Below are 15,349 nucleotides of genomic sequence, written 5' to 3' on the forward strand. Positions count from 1 at the left end.
GCGCCCCAAAACTAACACAAAACAAACAAAATAGAGTTTTTATTTTTTTTATTTTTAATAGGTGCTAACTTGACTGCCAGTCGAATAGTATGACTAAATAATGAAATTTCGGCATTATTTTGCAATACTTATTTTTAACATGTTGAAGTAGGCTTCTTCCCTGGCTAACTTGATGGGGGCGGCGCCCCAGCGCCCCCTATTGACCAGCCGCCACTGAAGAATATAAAATGAAGAATACACAAATATAAAAGGGGGATGTCCATATGAAATGAAATGGTCTTATAAATCCTTTTTTCTCTAAATATTTTCATTTGTATAACCTATTGAGTGTGATATTAATAAATAAAATGCAACTTAAAAAAAAGGCATTTTGACTTGTACTTAAAAAAAAAAAAACAGCAAATAATAATAATAATAAAGCAGGAGGCAAACCCGTGTTTACCTTATACTTAAAACATTATAAACCAAATAATTAATTTTTTATTTAATTCTTGGGAAGCGAAAGTGTTGGTCTGAATCGTCAAATTGGTGTTAGTCAGCTGGTAAAATGGTGGAAATTATGAAAAAGTGTCAGAGAGTAGTTGGGATAGAGAGGAGAAAGGGAGACATTTATACAGAATACAACAGAAGGTTGGGACAGGGAAGATCACTGGAAGGAATCAAAGGGAAGAAATAATTTTCACTAAGTTAAGGATTGGACATTGTGGGTTAAATAAGTGCTTACATATCTTAGGTAAGCATATATCAGGAAAATGTGAATTTTGTGACAGTACTGAATCTGTTGAACGTGGTACTTGAATGCCAAAAATATGAGAGAGAAAGGATAAAGGTGAAAGAAAACATAAGGAATTTGGGGATGCAAGGGAATTCACTTAAAGGGATAGTTCACCCAAAAATGAAAATTCTGTCATCATTTACTCACCCTCATGTCATTCCAAACCTGTATGAGTTGCTTTCTTATGTTGAACACAAAATAAGATATTTTAAAGATTGCTGGTAATTAAAGAAAACATAAGAAAGCAACTCATACAGGTTTGGAACGACACGAGGGTGAGTAAATTATGACAGAATTTTCATTTTTGGGTGAACTATCCCTTTAAGGAACTTCTGGGAAAAACTTCAAATGATAGTACTCATTTATTTAGCTTCCTGAAGGACACTGGTATAGCAAATAGGATATAGAATACAGTTTAGGAAATAATTATTATTAATTAAAGGGGAGGGGGCAGGAGGGAGAAGAGAGGTGGAAGTCTCCCTTCTAGGGCTGCGTTCCAGTCAATTTTTTTATGCCCTTCACTTGCAAACTTCCCTCCGTCTCGTTTACTCGAATTGATTACGTTGCACGAGTGGCCACTACTGGCGGAACCCTTGGAATGGGCTGAACTGGAACAACCTAAGCACTTGATCACTTAGAATCCGCTATGGAGTTGGTTTGTTGTTTACATTTTCCCCCTACGAATTTGTTTGGTGCAGCATTCTATATGTATATAGATATGCTTGGGCTGTTATAAATGTAAAAAAAAAAAAAATCATATATTATAGAGTTGTTTGGGGTGGGGATCAATTAAACGCGATCTGCGATGACGTCACAATCGTGTTGCATTGTGGTCTATGGAGCGGCCTGAAGTGCGCATATGAAGCAGACTGACCCCTTGTCCAAATACCCACACTTGCGGTCTTGGCCACTTGAGAGCGCGTGCGAGCGACAGGAAGTAAGTGTGCAAGTCTGTCCCATGTCTTCAAAATGCCAAAGTGCAGTGCCTTTAATGGATACTAAATCCACACTATCTCGAATACCGCTCCGGAGCGCTATTCAAGGCTAAGTGTATCCCATCATGCATCATAGCCTTGTCCAAATTCCCACAAGTTGCGGTTTTTGCACTTGACTACTTGACTACTTATATGACGTATTTCCTGTATTTGGCCCCGGAGCGCTATTCGAGGCTTAGTGTATCCCATCATGCATCATGTTCTGGAAATAAATCGTAAGACTCTCTGCCGAGATCTCGCGAGAGGTCACGGAAACCTTTCCAATGCAAGTTAAATATTAATATAATAATTAGATATTACATATAATTTGGTAGAAAAACAGTGTTTTTACATTTTATTGGTGCAAAGATGAGTAGTAGTGATATTTATTTTGTACAACATTTGCAACTGCTTTTTATCACTTAATTAGAAGCACCACAAATTAAAATTGTCATGTTATAGGGACTACTGAACAGACATTTAGAAGTTGATTTTAAAATGCAAAGTATTTAAAATTAAAATAAAGCTATGTAAACACTTGCATTTTTACAACACTACAAGTGTGTCCCATCAGGTAATGAAAAGTTCGACACACACTTGTGGTCTTCATGCTCGCTTGAACACTTGGGCCAAATACAGGAAATACGTCATATAAGTAGTCAAGTGGTCAAGTGCAAAGACCGCAAGTGTGGGTATTTGGACAAGGCTTCGCTCCCTCGGTCAAAATCGAGGGGTCGAGGGTATGTCCATGTAAACTTCCCTCGTCCACTTGACGAAGTAGAACGCACTTCAAAATGGCGGCGGGGATTCCCCCGAGGGTAAGTGCTTAGGGAAGTTCGCGAGTGCGTGTCTAAAAGTGAACTGGAACGCAGCCTAGTTATGGTTTATCTCTGTCTAACTCCGGTTCACACTCCAGTACAGTAGGTGGCGGTAATGCACCATTGAAGTTGGATGCCAACCGCCGTTAAACATCAAGGAAGAAGAAGAAGAAGGTAAAATGATGGAAGGAAACAGGGACGAGGCTGAAAAATGTTTGAATATCGCTATCAAAGCCATTGAGGATGGCAATAAAGACAAGGCTTTGAAATTCCTCAACAAAGCAGAAAAGCTCTATCCAACCGAGAAAGCAAAAGGTAAATTATACATTTCTTATTTACAAATGGCACACAGGCTAGTCTAACACAGAAGCTAGCTGAAGATCTGTTTATCTGTTTTAAAGGTTATTTTAAAAAGCAGGAAAAAATACTTAAAAGCTATTACTACACAACACACAGATACCATAAACACATACATTATAAGACTTGCAATTATCGAACCAATATACTTAAATAAACAGACATAGGCTAGCAGAGGGTATGAACATAAATACGTATTTCATCAGTGTTATTCTACAATAACAGGTAAAATGACTAAATACATATATATTTGATGCTATTGTGTTTAATGATCATAAGGGACACAAACAGGTATACTGTGTTGATCTGGTGTGCGTTTCCTATTATGCAGCTTTAGCCGGTGTTATGGATCAACTGGGGATGTGCGCGTGCATGTGAGCTATTTTACGTCCCATTCCAACATATTCGTCAAAAGCGGCAAAGCTGTAATGAAAAGACTTTGTTACATTCTTAATGTTCTTAATAAATGTTGATGCAATTATTACGCTGTGTTGTTTCCTCAATACTTGTTTTAATGCATGCGACACAGATTAAGTGTCATTTTAACATGATTTCACATGGTGACATGGTTCACAAACCACGCCCACGTTATCTTGGCACATTCACTTATTCATTTTATTGAAAATAAACGCATTTTGGATCAGCCATATGATGAGGAAAAATAAGATGAACGAAGTTGGTTAAAGCTGGAATCAAACTCGGATCAACCGTATCCAAAGTTGCTGTTGTGCATTTAAGTCCCTACGCCACTGACGCGGACGAGAGCTATGTGATTTTGACTGACCCAACCAGGCATTGGTGGGTGGAATGAGTGTAAATAAACCAAATTGCGCTACTGATGTGGATGTATGTTGTCATATCGTTGACTCAAATATTTTAATAAATAATACATTACTCAGATTAATCAGTGGCGTAGGGACTTAAATGTACAACAGCAACTTTGGATACGCTTGATCCGAGTTCGAATCCAGCTTTAACCAACTTCGTTCATCATATATTTCCCCATCATATGGCTGATCCAAAATGTGTTTATTTTCAATAAAATTAATAAAACCTTCGGGAAAGATGAAAATAAAGCACCAAAATAGCTATTTGATAAGTACCGTTATTTGGGTAGGTGTAGAGAGGACTAATTAAGGCAGCATCCATTTGATAACTTTAATAAATATTTTCATTTGAACTATTGCATACTTTTTTTAAAATAATGTAGCCTGTAGAGTATCTGCCATTATTTCCACTAAGTATAAACCGCATCTCTCTACACTTAATACAAACATACTGCTATTTTTAAATAGTGTAAATAAAATCTATGGGTATAGACCAATTCAGAGTAGACGTCACTTGCAGCTGCATGCGCATAGTGGTTGCAGAAAAACGCTGGGAACAAGTGGAGGTAAATGGGTAAAATCCATGGAATAAAAGAAAAATATATTTTTGTGCCTTTTGATGTCAAGATCGGAATGCAAATAATTTTTATGGAATACTGTTGTCAAAGACGCCATTTGAAGCTAAACGCAGACGTTTAAATGGACATACTATGGATGAAAACTGTTATGATTACTCTACTTTTAAAGCATAAATTAGATTTAAACAATAGGTCTACATAATATTCACATATGCTGTTCATAGGGGACGTATTGTATTAGCCCTACAGTTACAGCAGTATTATTTAAACTTTACTATTAGAAATATTATTTAAATCTTACTATTAACATTTTTACATAACATTTATTTTATCTCACAATTCTGACTTTTTTTTTCTCAAATGCAAGTTTATATCTCCTAATTCTGACTTTATAAATATATTTTTGTGCCTTTTGATGTCAAGATCGGAATGCAAATAATTTTTATGGAATACTGTTGTCAAAGACGCCATTTGAAGCTAAACGCAGACGTTTAAATGGACATACTATGGATGAAAACTGTTATGATTACTCTACTTTTAAAGCATAAATTAGATTTAAACAATAGGTCTACATAATATTCACATATGCTGTTCATAGGGGACGTATTGTATTAGCCCTACAGTTACAGCAGTATTATTTAAACTTTACTATTAGAAATATTATTTAAATCTTACTATTAACATTTTTACATAACATTTATTTTATCTCACAATTCTGACTTTTTTTTTCTCACAAATGCAAGTTTATATCTCAACCCTCAACGGACACCTTGGCAATTGAATTCAGCCAGACTGAAATACTATACTATATTTTATATATATATATAAATTATGCCATTTTACAAACATATATAATGTTTATAAAATGGTACAGCTTTTTAAATATCTGAAAGTACACTCTTAATATCAGTCAGTCAAGCAGTCAAACATTATAATATGATAATCAAGTATTATTTAATAATCGAAGTTTCGTAATTAGAAAAAAGGGGTCATATGATGCGATTTCAAGTTTTCCTTTCTCTTTGGAGTGTTACAAGCTCTTGGTGCATAAAGAAGATCTGTAAAGTTGCAAAGACTAAAGTCTCAAATCCAAAGAGATATTCTTTAGAAAAGTTCAGAGTCAGCCACACCTACCTAAAACGGCTCGTTCTAACACGCCCTCACATATCTACCTCACTATGTGGGAAGATTTGCATAACACCGCCCAAATGTTCACGCAAAGAAAGAAGGCGTAACTTTTATTCTCGCTGTAGTATTGTTGACGCTGCAGCCATGTCGTGAAGACGCTGTGTGTTTCATTGTGAAAGCGAAACTACTTTGGTCTTCCAAAAGAGGACGATATCAACTTTGTCATGCCTAGAGCTGATCTGTGCTGGTCGCTGAGGGAATACATCAGCTTTCACCGTGGACGAAGTGGAGTCCAGCCCGGGGTCGTCACATGTGGTTGCCACTCATTCGTCAGATCCGCCGGGCGCGCCATTCTCGACCCTGCCGCCTCAGCTCACGCTAAGCCGGGGCTTCTGCTCACTCTAGCCCTGCCTCAGTGAGGCTTCCCCTCACGATAGGCCGCTGTGTTTTTCGTTGTGAAAGCGAAAATACTTTGTTTGGTCTTCCAAAAGAGGACACGACTACAAATCAGTGGTTAAGTTGTATTTACAACACTGTTCCAGAACAGTTTAACCCAAATATCCAGGTGTGTGCAGCACATTTTATAGAGGACTGTTTACTGATCCTGGGAGAGTAACGTAAGACTAAAATGCCGGCAGTTCTGACTCACAGTCTGTAAGTACGTTTTCATTTAAAGGATTTGCCACTGATAATTCAAACACAAGTTTTGGGCAGTAGAGTAGCACTTGTTGTTTGTCATTTCTCTGATCACAAATGCAGACGAGAGTTTTACGTTTTACGCGGCACAATGCAATGCATAAAAAGACAGTATAAGTTATTATAATCAGTAATTATGTCCCCACTGGATGCAACAAATGCCTCGTTTGTAATGGGTTTTAATGTTTTTGTCTCGTAGCTCTGGCCGGGACACGGCACCAACAGTATGGTGAGGGGCGTAACATTTCCGTCTCACGCTTGAGGTATTCGGCCAATCACATCACACTGGATAGCTGGCCAATCACAGCACACCTCGCTTTTTCAGACCGATGAGCTTTGTAAAATCGACGCGTTTCAAAAAGGCGGGGCATAGAGGAGAAACAATAATGTACAGTATGTGGAAAATAATGTTTCTTTTAACTTTAAACCACATAAACACATTTCATTACACCAAATACACAAAATAATGTTCTTTTTTAGCAGCATCATATGACCCCTTTAAAACTTGGTAACCATGAACTTAGGACTGGTGCTGGTGCTTTTTTTGGTCATTCAGTGTTCCTGTAAAAAAAAATAAAAAAATCCCTACCAGTAATACTGATACGATATTATTATACGAATTCTACTAATAAGAACAATATAAAAACGCACTAAGGATTAATGAGCTACTGGATTCATGAATATTAATCAGGTTGTGTGCGTTTGCTCGAACTGATTTGCTGAAATCAAAACAGGGACAATAATAGGTGAGCACCAGCCAATGAGATTGGCGTTTGCACATTAGATCCGCCTACTACAGGAAAACCCGGCAGTTCTTAAAAGCTGAAGAATTCCAAAGGAACTCTGTTATTTTTACAGGAAAATACAACAAAGTATATCGTTTACATGTAGCGCATCAATTCTGTATGTTATGTAAGACTCTCGCTCTTTGTGCGTTTGAGAGAAAGCGACGGCGAGTCGTGCGCCTTCACACTAGAGTTTACGTTATGACAAATACACAAACACAGGTGCGCTGCGCCTCCATTCAAATGAACTGAAAAATATCACAGATCGCTTGACGGAGAGTGAAACTCTGAAGCGCTCAGTCAGAGTGTTCTGTGAGTGAAAATATATCTGTGCTAATCATATACTCAGCATCCAACTCACACACTGGCGAGTAAAATCTGAGAATTTATTAGCCATTGGCTAATATTAGACATCATTTAGTCGCCCAGAGTGAAGATTTAGTCGCATATGCAAGTGATTTCCTCGCAATGTAGAGGGTTGTATCTCCTAATTCGAACTTTATAACTCGACTTAACTCAAAAATAGTGAGTTTGTCAAATCTGAGGGAAAAAGAGAGAATGACGAGTTGTTTTTCTTTATTAGAATTGTAAAATATAATCTTGGAATTGCGAGAATAAGTCAGAATTTTGCAGAAATTATCTTGCCGTAAGGCTATCTCTCCCGGGTTTTCTGCAACCATGATGCGCGCGCATCCTGAATGTTTACAAACCTATAATTGGTCTATTTGCACTTAGTGTAAAAAAACAGACTGCTAAATAACGCTATTTTCACTCGGTGTATATAGAAGTGAATTACACTTGAAATTTATTTGAGTGATTGTCATTTTCCATAGAAGTGAATGTGCCAAGATAACGTGGGTGTGGTTTGTGAACCATGTCACCATGTGAAATCATGTTAAAATGACACTTAAACTGTGTCGCATGCATTAAAACAGGTATTGAGGAAACAACACAGCGTAATAATGGCATCAATCGCACATCCCCAGTTAACACGATCCCCAGTTGATCCATAACACCGGTACAGTAAAGTTGGTTTTATGCTGGACATTCATTAGACATTCGCCGAGTAAATTAAGGGACTGTCTTAAGTGCATAAAAATAATAAAAAAGATAGGCATTCCAAGTAGGGTTGTTCATTTTAACCAGTTAACCGTTAACAAGGGATGCACCGATACCACTGTTTCCAGTACACGCCCGATACCGATACTTTTATTTTTGGTACTTATCGGTATAGGTACTCTGTACCGGCATTTTTCTTGCACTTGTAAATTTTTTAAATATTGGGTACAGAAACCAAAAGAGTATGTATAATGTTAGTTGGTTAACTTCATTTATCAAATAGATAGTCAAACCAAAATGTATTCAGTCACCTTCAACATTTCTCACATTATCACAGTTTATTCGCTATAGTTTAGAAAATGGTAATAAAATATGACAAGAACTCTGAGTTAAACTGTGTCAGAACAAATTCATCTTGATAATGTTAGATAACTTTGATAGAAAGGTATGTAATAGATTACAATAAACCAAAAATTATTCAGACAGCTGTTAGTATGACAGTATTTACACAACTATCAATACTTTGTCGGGCAACCTTTAGCCTTAATGACAGCTTGTGAGGGATGCAGCCATTAACCGGTTTCGCAAGTAACCGCGCTTTAAAACGTCATGGTTAATTAATCGTAAAGGTTCCGCTAAACCGAGTGTTTCTGTTACACGGAACGGAACTGTTGCAGCTTGCGCGAAACGAAAAAAGTTACACTTGCGGTGCACCAGCTTAAAATGACGTGCTTATCAGAGGCATGGAGGCTACATGCATTAGATGAACTGTGACAGAGGGACCAAACAGCGAAGCTTTATTTCCACCAGAGAAACGCTTGTCGATAGTGTGGGACCATTTTGGCTACACCAAGAATGACCAGGGTGTCAATTAAATATTGCTGTAAAAAACTGATGCTAAAGAGCGAATACATAAGGCACGGCTTGCTGTACATTGAACAATTTTAATGCACGACATGAAGGCAAGAAAAACCTGAGGCGAAGCTACAGCTCTTTAGCTCAGCATTCTACCCGCTTCAGATCAGAAGATGAAATAGTGCGGTAAGATCACATTTATTTGAATTAATTAATTATAACATTTAGCTACTTGAATGAATTATTCGAGAGAGAGAGAGAGGTGACAGTTGCCTGTGTGAATTAGCCTACCTGCGTCTGTGCGTCTCTCCGTCTCTCCAGTAGGCTATTTAATCTATTTTATTAATAAAAGTCACGGGGCAGCATTCTCAAGAAGTTTGCGTCCTCCTGAATGTTTGTACACGTGCGCTGCGCGATCTCCGGTCTCACAAACCAAAATAACAGACATGATTTTCTCAGGCCACATGTAAAATCATATGAATTATTATAACGATTATTAAAATGAATACGTATGGATGACAGTTGATTACAATATTTCAGTTTATTTCCATCATTAGTAACAGTTTCCCCTGTGGGACAAATAAAGTTAATATTAGTTGTATATTAATAATAGGCTACTTCATTAACTTTGTTATTTACTATCCGTGTTGTAGTATTATTCATAAGAGAAAGACAACAAGATTTTTTTTTCACCATGTTTCCAAAGTCTCTACCCCAGGTCCAAAAGAAATGTAAAGAATGTACAAACTGAAAACATTAAATACTTTTGTGATCTATTTCCATTTGTTATTTTTTCTCTCTCGCTCTCTTCTTACCGTTAAGTAACTTTTGCATTGTTTTACTTACTTGTTTTTGATATATCCGACCGAACTACAAACTTTCCAGTGATGTCTGTGAGAAAGATATATTCACTCGACAAGCTCGCGCATCTGCGCCGTCGTGCGCTCAATCCACTCAGCGTGCTTTGTTTCAGCTATACAGAATATGTAATATGTAATACTGAATGTTTAACATTATATTCATTGCATACATACACTTTGTAGTTGACATCCTTAACTCCATTCTGCTGTCTACGAGTACAGGAGACCAGTATCGACCCGATACAAGTATCGTTATCGGTGCATCCCTACCGTTAACCGACCATAAGAATTTTTGACTGATTAAAACAATCAGTTAAACGGTTTAAAAAGTCATTTATTAACTTTTTTTCAGCAATTTATCAAAATATTAAAAAAGGTTTGCTGCATGGTTAAAATGCACTACACATATATATAAAAAAATTGTTTTTTAGAAGAACAAAACCCCCCGCAAGTTGAGTGTAAGTCACATTTTATTATTTCATTCAGAAATAGGCCTAATGCTGATGCGAAATGTTTACAAACATTATAATAAACACTGTAAACATAGCTAGGCTGTTTTAGTTCACCTCACTCCACAACAAATCTTTTAAATTAACAGTATTTAGAAAAGAACAAGAATTAAAAATGTAAGAAGCTATAGCTATATAAACGACAAGCCAAAACGAATTCATTTAGGCTAAAACAAAACTGATACCAACCCTCATTTGACACAAAATCAAATGTTTCCGTATTCGCCATGTATTTGAATGCCAACATATTATTTATTATTTAGCCTACTTCACTGGCATTCCAATATCCACGTAAAACTAAATGTTTTGCATAACATCTCGGCGGTACGGTGATAACACTTAATGGCACAGACTTTACTACATGTTTGAACTGAACAGTGTGGTTTTTTTCTCCATATGTTTGACTGACTGTGTTTTATTATGATAATGAACATGCTGCATTGTCAAGGTAGCAAAGCTTAACTGTGTGCGCGCATGCGGAACCGGCGCAATCACTTGAATTGTTTTCCTTCTAACAGTGGAAGCAACTACTCCTTTTAGTCATGAAGATTATTAGAATTGTAAAAGGTTTGCTTTTATTTGGCTGACGAATAATTGTCTAAAAATAGTCACGGTTATTGCGATTAATTGTCTGTTTTAGGGCTTTGGCGATTATGACGATTATCACGATTAATTGTCTGGTTTTTATGGCTTTCTTTATATAATTGTGATTCATTTAAGGGTTCAGTAAATAATTATGATGTTATCGTTTAATCTTTTTTGAGTTATTATTTTGCAGTGTAAGATTACGTAGAGTATTCCAAATTCTAAGAATCGACCAATACCGATCCAACACCAGTGCTATTTTTTTCCTAAACCACTACAGAATATCAATACTGTGTTTGTGGAACTAATAGTCACTCTTTATTTTAAACCCTTTGTTAAACACAATCAACTGAATACTCACTTCCTCATTAAAGAGAAAAGCTACATTTGAATAAAAATGTAAGCTATGAAATTAAACTAGCAGTCTGTATAATTTAGCAGCAAAAACAATATCTTAAAAAAATCTTTTGTGCACATTATAACAGTGTTATTTACATTATCGACCGATATTGATTTTTTTATAACCAATACCAATTGTTTGCGTGTTTATCTGCCAGATAACCGATATGCAGAACCGATATTTATTTACTGTTATAAAGTAAATAAATGACTGAATGAAGTAAGAACATGCTTCACTTTGGTTTTTCTCTTTTTAGTCATCTTTTTTTTAAAGTGTTGAAAATTAGCAGTCTTTCATGTTAAATTTAATCTTCATATTACAACAATACAAAAACATTTTATTAATAAAAAGCATCAACAGCAACAACACATAGTAAAAATAAATGTAGAATGTCTAATGTTTTCAAATGGAGAAAATAAATAAATGACAGGAGTCATATCAACTTAATTTTAAACTACAGTTTTAGTAGGTTTATAAGCTGTTTAATAGATAACAGTCAAGAATAATTCACTGGATAATGTTAATTCACTGAATAATATTCTCTGGAATATTGGAATATTACAAACAAAACATCGTATTTTATTGTATTTCTCAACTGGAATGTTATATCAGAATTATTAATAATGTTTTTGTCCTTCTAGATTATGAAATGCCTGCTGACAGCACGGTTTATCTATCCAGTTGCACAGAACTATACTCAAACTGCTATCGCTCGCAGAGATAATAAATAATTATTTTCCATAGAGTTGTATTTATTTAGATGTTTATTAGCGAAATAATGGTTATATAGTAAATGTTAATATGATTTAGGGTGTTTTAAACAAGTGAATCTTGTTAAAAGTTACATGCGGTGGCTGTGCTAGAGCATTTCTTGAGCATCAACCACATCAACCCGGTGAGTGAACAGCAATATGAAAGCGGCTTCACGAGACTAATGATGAGCAAATATACAACAGAGAGATAATTAAATTCAGAGCTTTTATTTCCAACATGTGCTCATTTATGGCTGTATTATTTAACTCATGCAAAGTTACGTCTTTATTGGGAGAGGATCTTGATAGATCATCTACGTGACTCCGACTTCATGAGACTAACGATGAGCATAGACAACAGAGAGATAATTAAATTCAGAGCTTTTATTTCCAACATGTGCTCATTTATGGCTGTATTATTTAACTCATGCAAAGTTACGTCTTTATTGGGAGAGGATCTTGATAGATCATCTACGTGACTCCGACTTCATGAGACTAACGATGAGCATAGACAACAGAGAGATAATTAAATTCAGCACTTTTATTTCCAACATGCGATCATTCATGGCTGCATATTAATATTTAATTCAGGCAAAGTTACGTCTTTATTGGGGCAGGACTTGACGGATTATTTTACATGACTCCGTGAGTTGGTCTATATTTATTAGAGCCAAGCTGCATAAACTGCATATCAGGCATTTATGTAATGCATCTAATTTGTGCATAAATGGCTGTCATGTTAAATAAAGTTTATTAACTACAGCAAATCAAGTACCTGCACCATGCCGTTGTTGTGGTCCCGTCTCCCCTCAGACGCGCTGCAATGGCAATCCTGCGCGCAATTCTCAAAACACCCACAAGATGGCAGTGTTTATCGGTGAATCCGATATTACAAAACCGATATCCGATTCAGGGCTCCAGACTGCGACTAAAATGGTTGCATTTGCGTCCAAAAATATTAATTTGCGAGTGAAGTTTTTGCTGAGGTTGCCACTGGCAACTATATATTTACATGTTATGACTTAAAAATTTGCATGTAATGCAAATTATTGTTTTGCCATCGCGTCATTTTTTACTATGTTCACTGAGACGATGTGCATCAAAGTTTCAAACAGTCCTTATCTCTGCTGAACAGCAGCGCTGACGCACACCTAGGGCTGTAGCTATCGATTATTTTAGTAATTGAGTATTCTACCGATTATTCCATCGATTAATTGAGTAATCGGATAAGAAGTCATCTTTCTTTATTAAAGAGCAATACTAAATATACAAGAGATAATAAGATAGATCTTTTAAAATAAACAACTAATTTGTTTTCTTTTTAGAAAAATGTCAAGTTTTATTGCTGAAATTGCATACATTAATAACCGTGATAACTAAACCCATTTAACGTATTTAATTGCCAAATTGCATTCAAAATGGAAATACAAATATCAATTAAAAAAAATTAAAATAAAATGAATATGTGAAAAATCTATTTACTTTAACAAAGGTAAACAGTACAAACTAAAACTAAGGCATAAATCAAAATAATAGTAATAATAATAATAATACCTAAACATTGCATTTATGTCGTGCAACTTAATTTTCAAGTTTCAGCCTAACTAAAGCTCAAGCATGACATAAGCCTTTACTGTCTTCTTGGAAGGCATTGTGGCTTTTGTGAGAGGCAAAATCAGTGGACAGGAAGGTAACTTGAAACAAGAACAAGAGACCATACACAATTTTTAAACACATTTTTCTGCAACATGAAATTAGAGTTATAAACCCTCTTAAAGGGGTCATATGATGTTGCTAAAAAGAACATTATTTTGTTTATTTGGTGTAATGAAATGTGTTTATGCAGTTTAAAGTAAAAAAAACACATGATTTTCCACATACTGTACATTATTGCTTCTCCTCTATGCCCCGCCTTTCTGAAACGCATCGATTTTTGCAAAGCTCATCGGTCTGAAAAGCAAGGTGTGCTGTGATTGGCCAGCTATCCAGTGCGTTATGATTTCTGTCACATGCTTGAGGTATTCGGCCAATGTTACACCCCTTACCATATTGTGACGATGCCCTCTCCGGCCGGAGCGACGATTCAAAAGCATGAAAACCCAGTGGGGACATAATTATGGATTATAATGACTTATACTGTCTTTTTACTCGTTGCGTTGCATTGCGCCGCGTAAACATAAAACCATGTCTGCATTTGTGATAGGAGAAATGACAAACAACAAGCCCTACACTACACTGCCCAAAACTCGCGTTTGAATCATCAGTGGCAAATTCTTTAAATATAAAAAACGTACTTACAGTCTGTGAGTCAAAACAGCCGGCATTGTAGTCTACTCTACCAGGATCAGGAAACGTCCTCCATAAAATGTGCTGCACACATCTGAATATTTGGGTTGAAGTGTTCTGGAACAGTGTTGTAAATACAACTTAACCACTGATTTCTAGTCGTGTCCATTTTTGGAAGGCCAAACAAAGTAGTTTCGCTTTCACAACGAAACACAGCATCACACACGACGGCCTAGATTGAGCAGAGGCCGGGGGCTAGAGTGAGGAACGGCCGGAGGGCTAGAGTGAGCAGAGGCCGGTGGGCTTGAGAACGGTGTATATTGTAATACTAAAGCCGGTGGATTTGACGAAGGAGCGTCCGGAGGGCTTGCGGCAACCACATGTGACGACCCCGGGCTGGACTCCGCTTCGTCCACGGTGAAAACCGATCTGGCGGTCCAGAGCGCAAAGTTGTTTTATTTCCTCAGCAACCAGCACGGATCAGCTCTAGGCATGACAAAGCAGATATCGTCCTCTTTTGGAAGGCTTTCACAAGGAAACACACAGCGCCTTCACGACATGGCGGCGGCAACAATACTACAGTGAGAATAAAAGTTACGCCTTCTTTCTTTGCGTGAACATTTGGGTGGCGTTATGCAAATCTTCCCACATGTGGGGGCATGTTAGAACAAGCCGTTTTAGGTAGGCGTGGCTGACTCATAACTTTTATAAAGAATATCTCTTTGGATTTGAGACTTTAGTCTTTGCAACTTTACAGATCTTCTTTATACACCAAGAGCTTGTAACACTCCAAAGAGAAAGGAAAAATTGAAATCACATCATATGACCCCTTTAATGAAATCATAGCTATTTGAAGGTTACTAATAAACAGGCTGTATCACGATTTATGTTTTTCCACTAGTTTTCGATCGCGGATGGTTTCATTATTTCAGGCAGATAAAAAAAGTATAAGAGGATAAAAATAATAAGCAAAAATGTTTCTCCAAATATACCTGGGCGGCCCGCCCAAGTAAAGTCTATATGTGGGAAACTCTGAAACGTTATCCTTGAATGTATAATACACCTGGGTTTCCTACTAAACACGTGTCTATATGGTATTTTCTTT

At 36.6% G+C, this 15,349-nt stretch overlaps 1 protein-coding gene across 1 annotated transcript in view; it reads left to right on the forward strand.

The window, feature by feature from the left end:
* The first annotated feature begins 2,665 nt into the window (after positions 1 to 2,665).
* The window catches only part of dnajb14 (DnaJ heat shock protein family (Hsp40) member B14), a 117,638-nt gene continuing 104,954 nt past the window's right edge, over positions 2,666 to 15,349 (forward strand). The window contains exon 1 of the mRNA XM_016232597.1: positions 2,666 to 2,882. Coding sequence (XP_016088083.1) covers positions 2,747 to 2,882 — 136 coding nt within the window. The 5' untranslated portion in view covers positions 2,666 to 2,746. The remainder of the gene's footprint in view (positions 2,883 to 15,349) is intronic.

Source organism: Sinocyclocheilus grahami, unplaced genomic scaffold (assembly GCF_001515645.1).
Source record: "Sinocyclocheilus grahami isolate Dianchi unplaced genomic scaffold, SAMN03320097.WGS_v1.1 scaffold414.1, whole genome shotgun sequence".
NCBI lineage: Eukaryota > Metazoa > Chordata > Actinopteri > Cypriniformes > Cyprinidae > Sinocyclocheilus > Sinocyclocheilus grahami.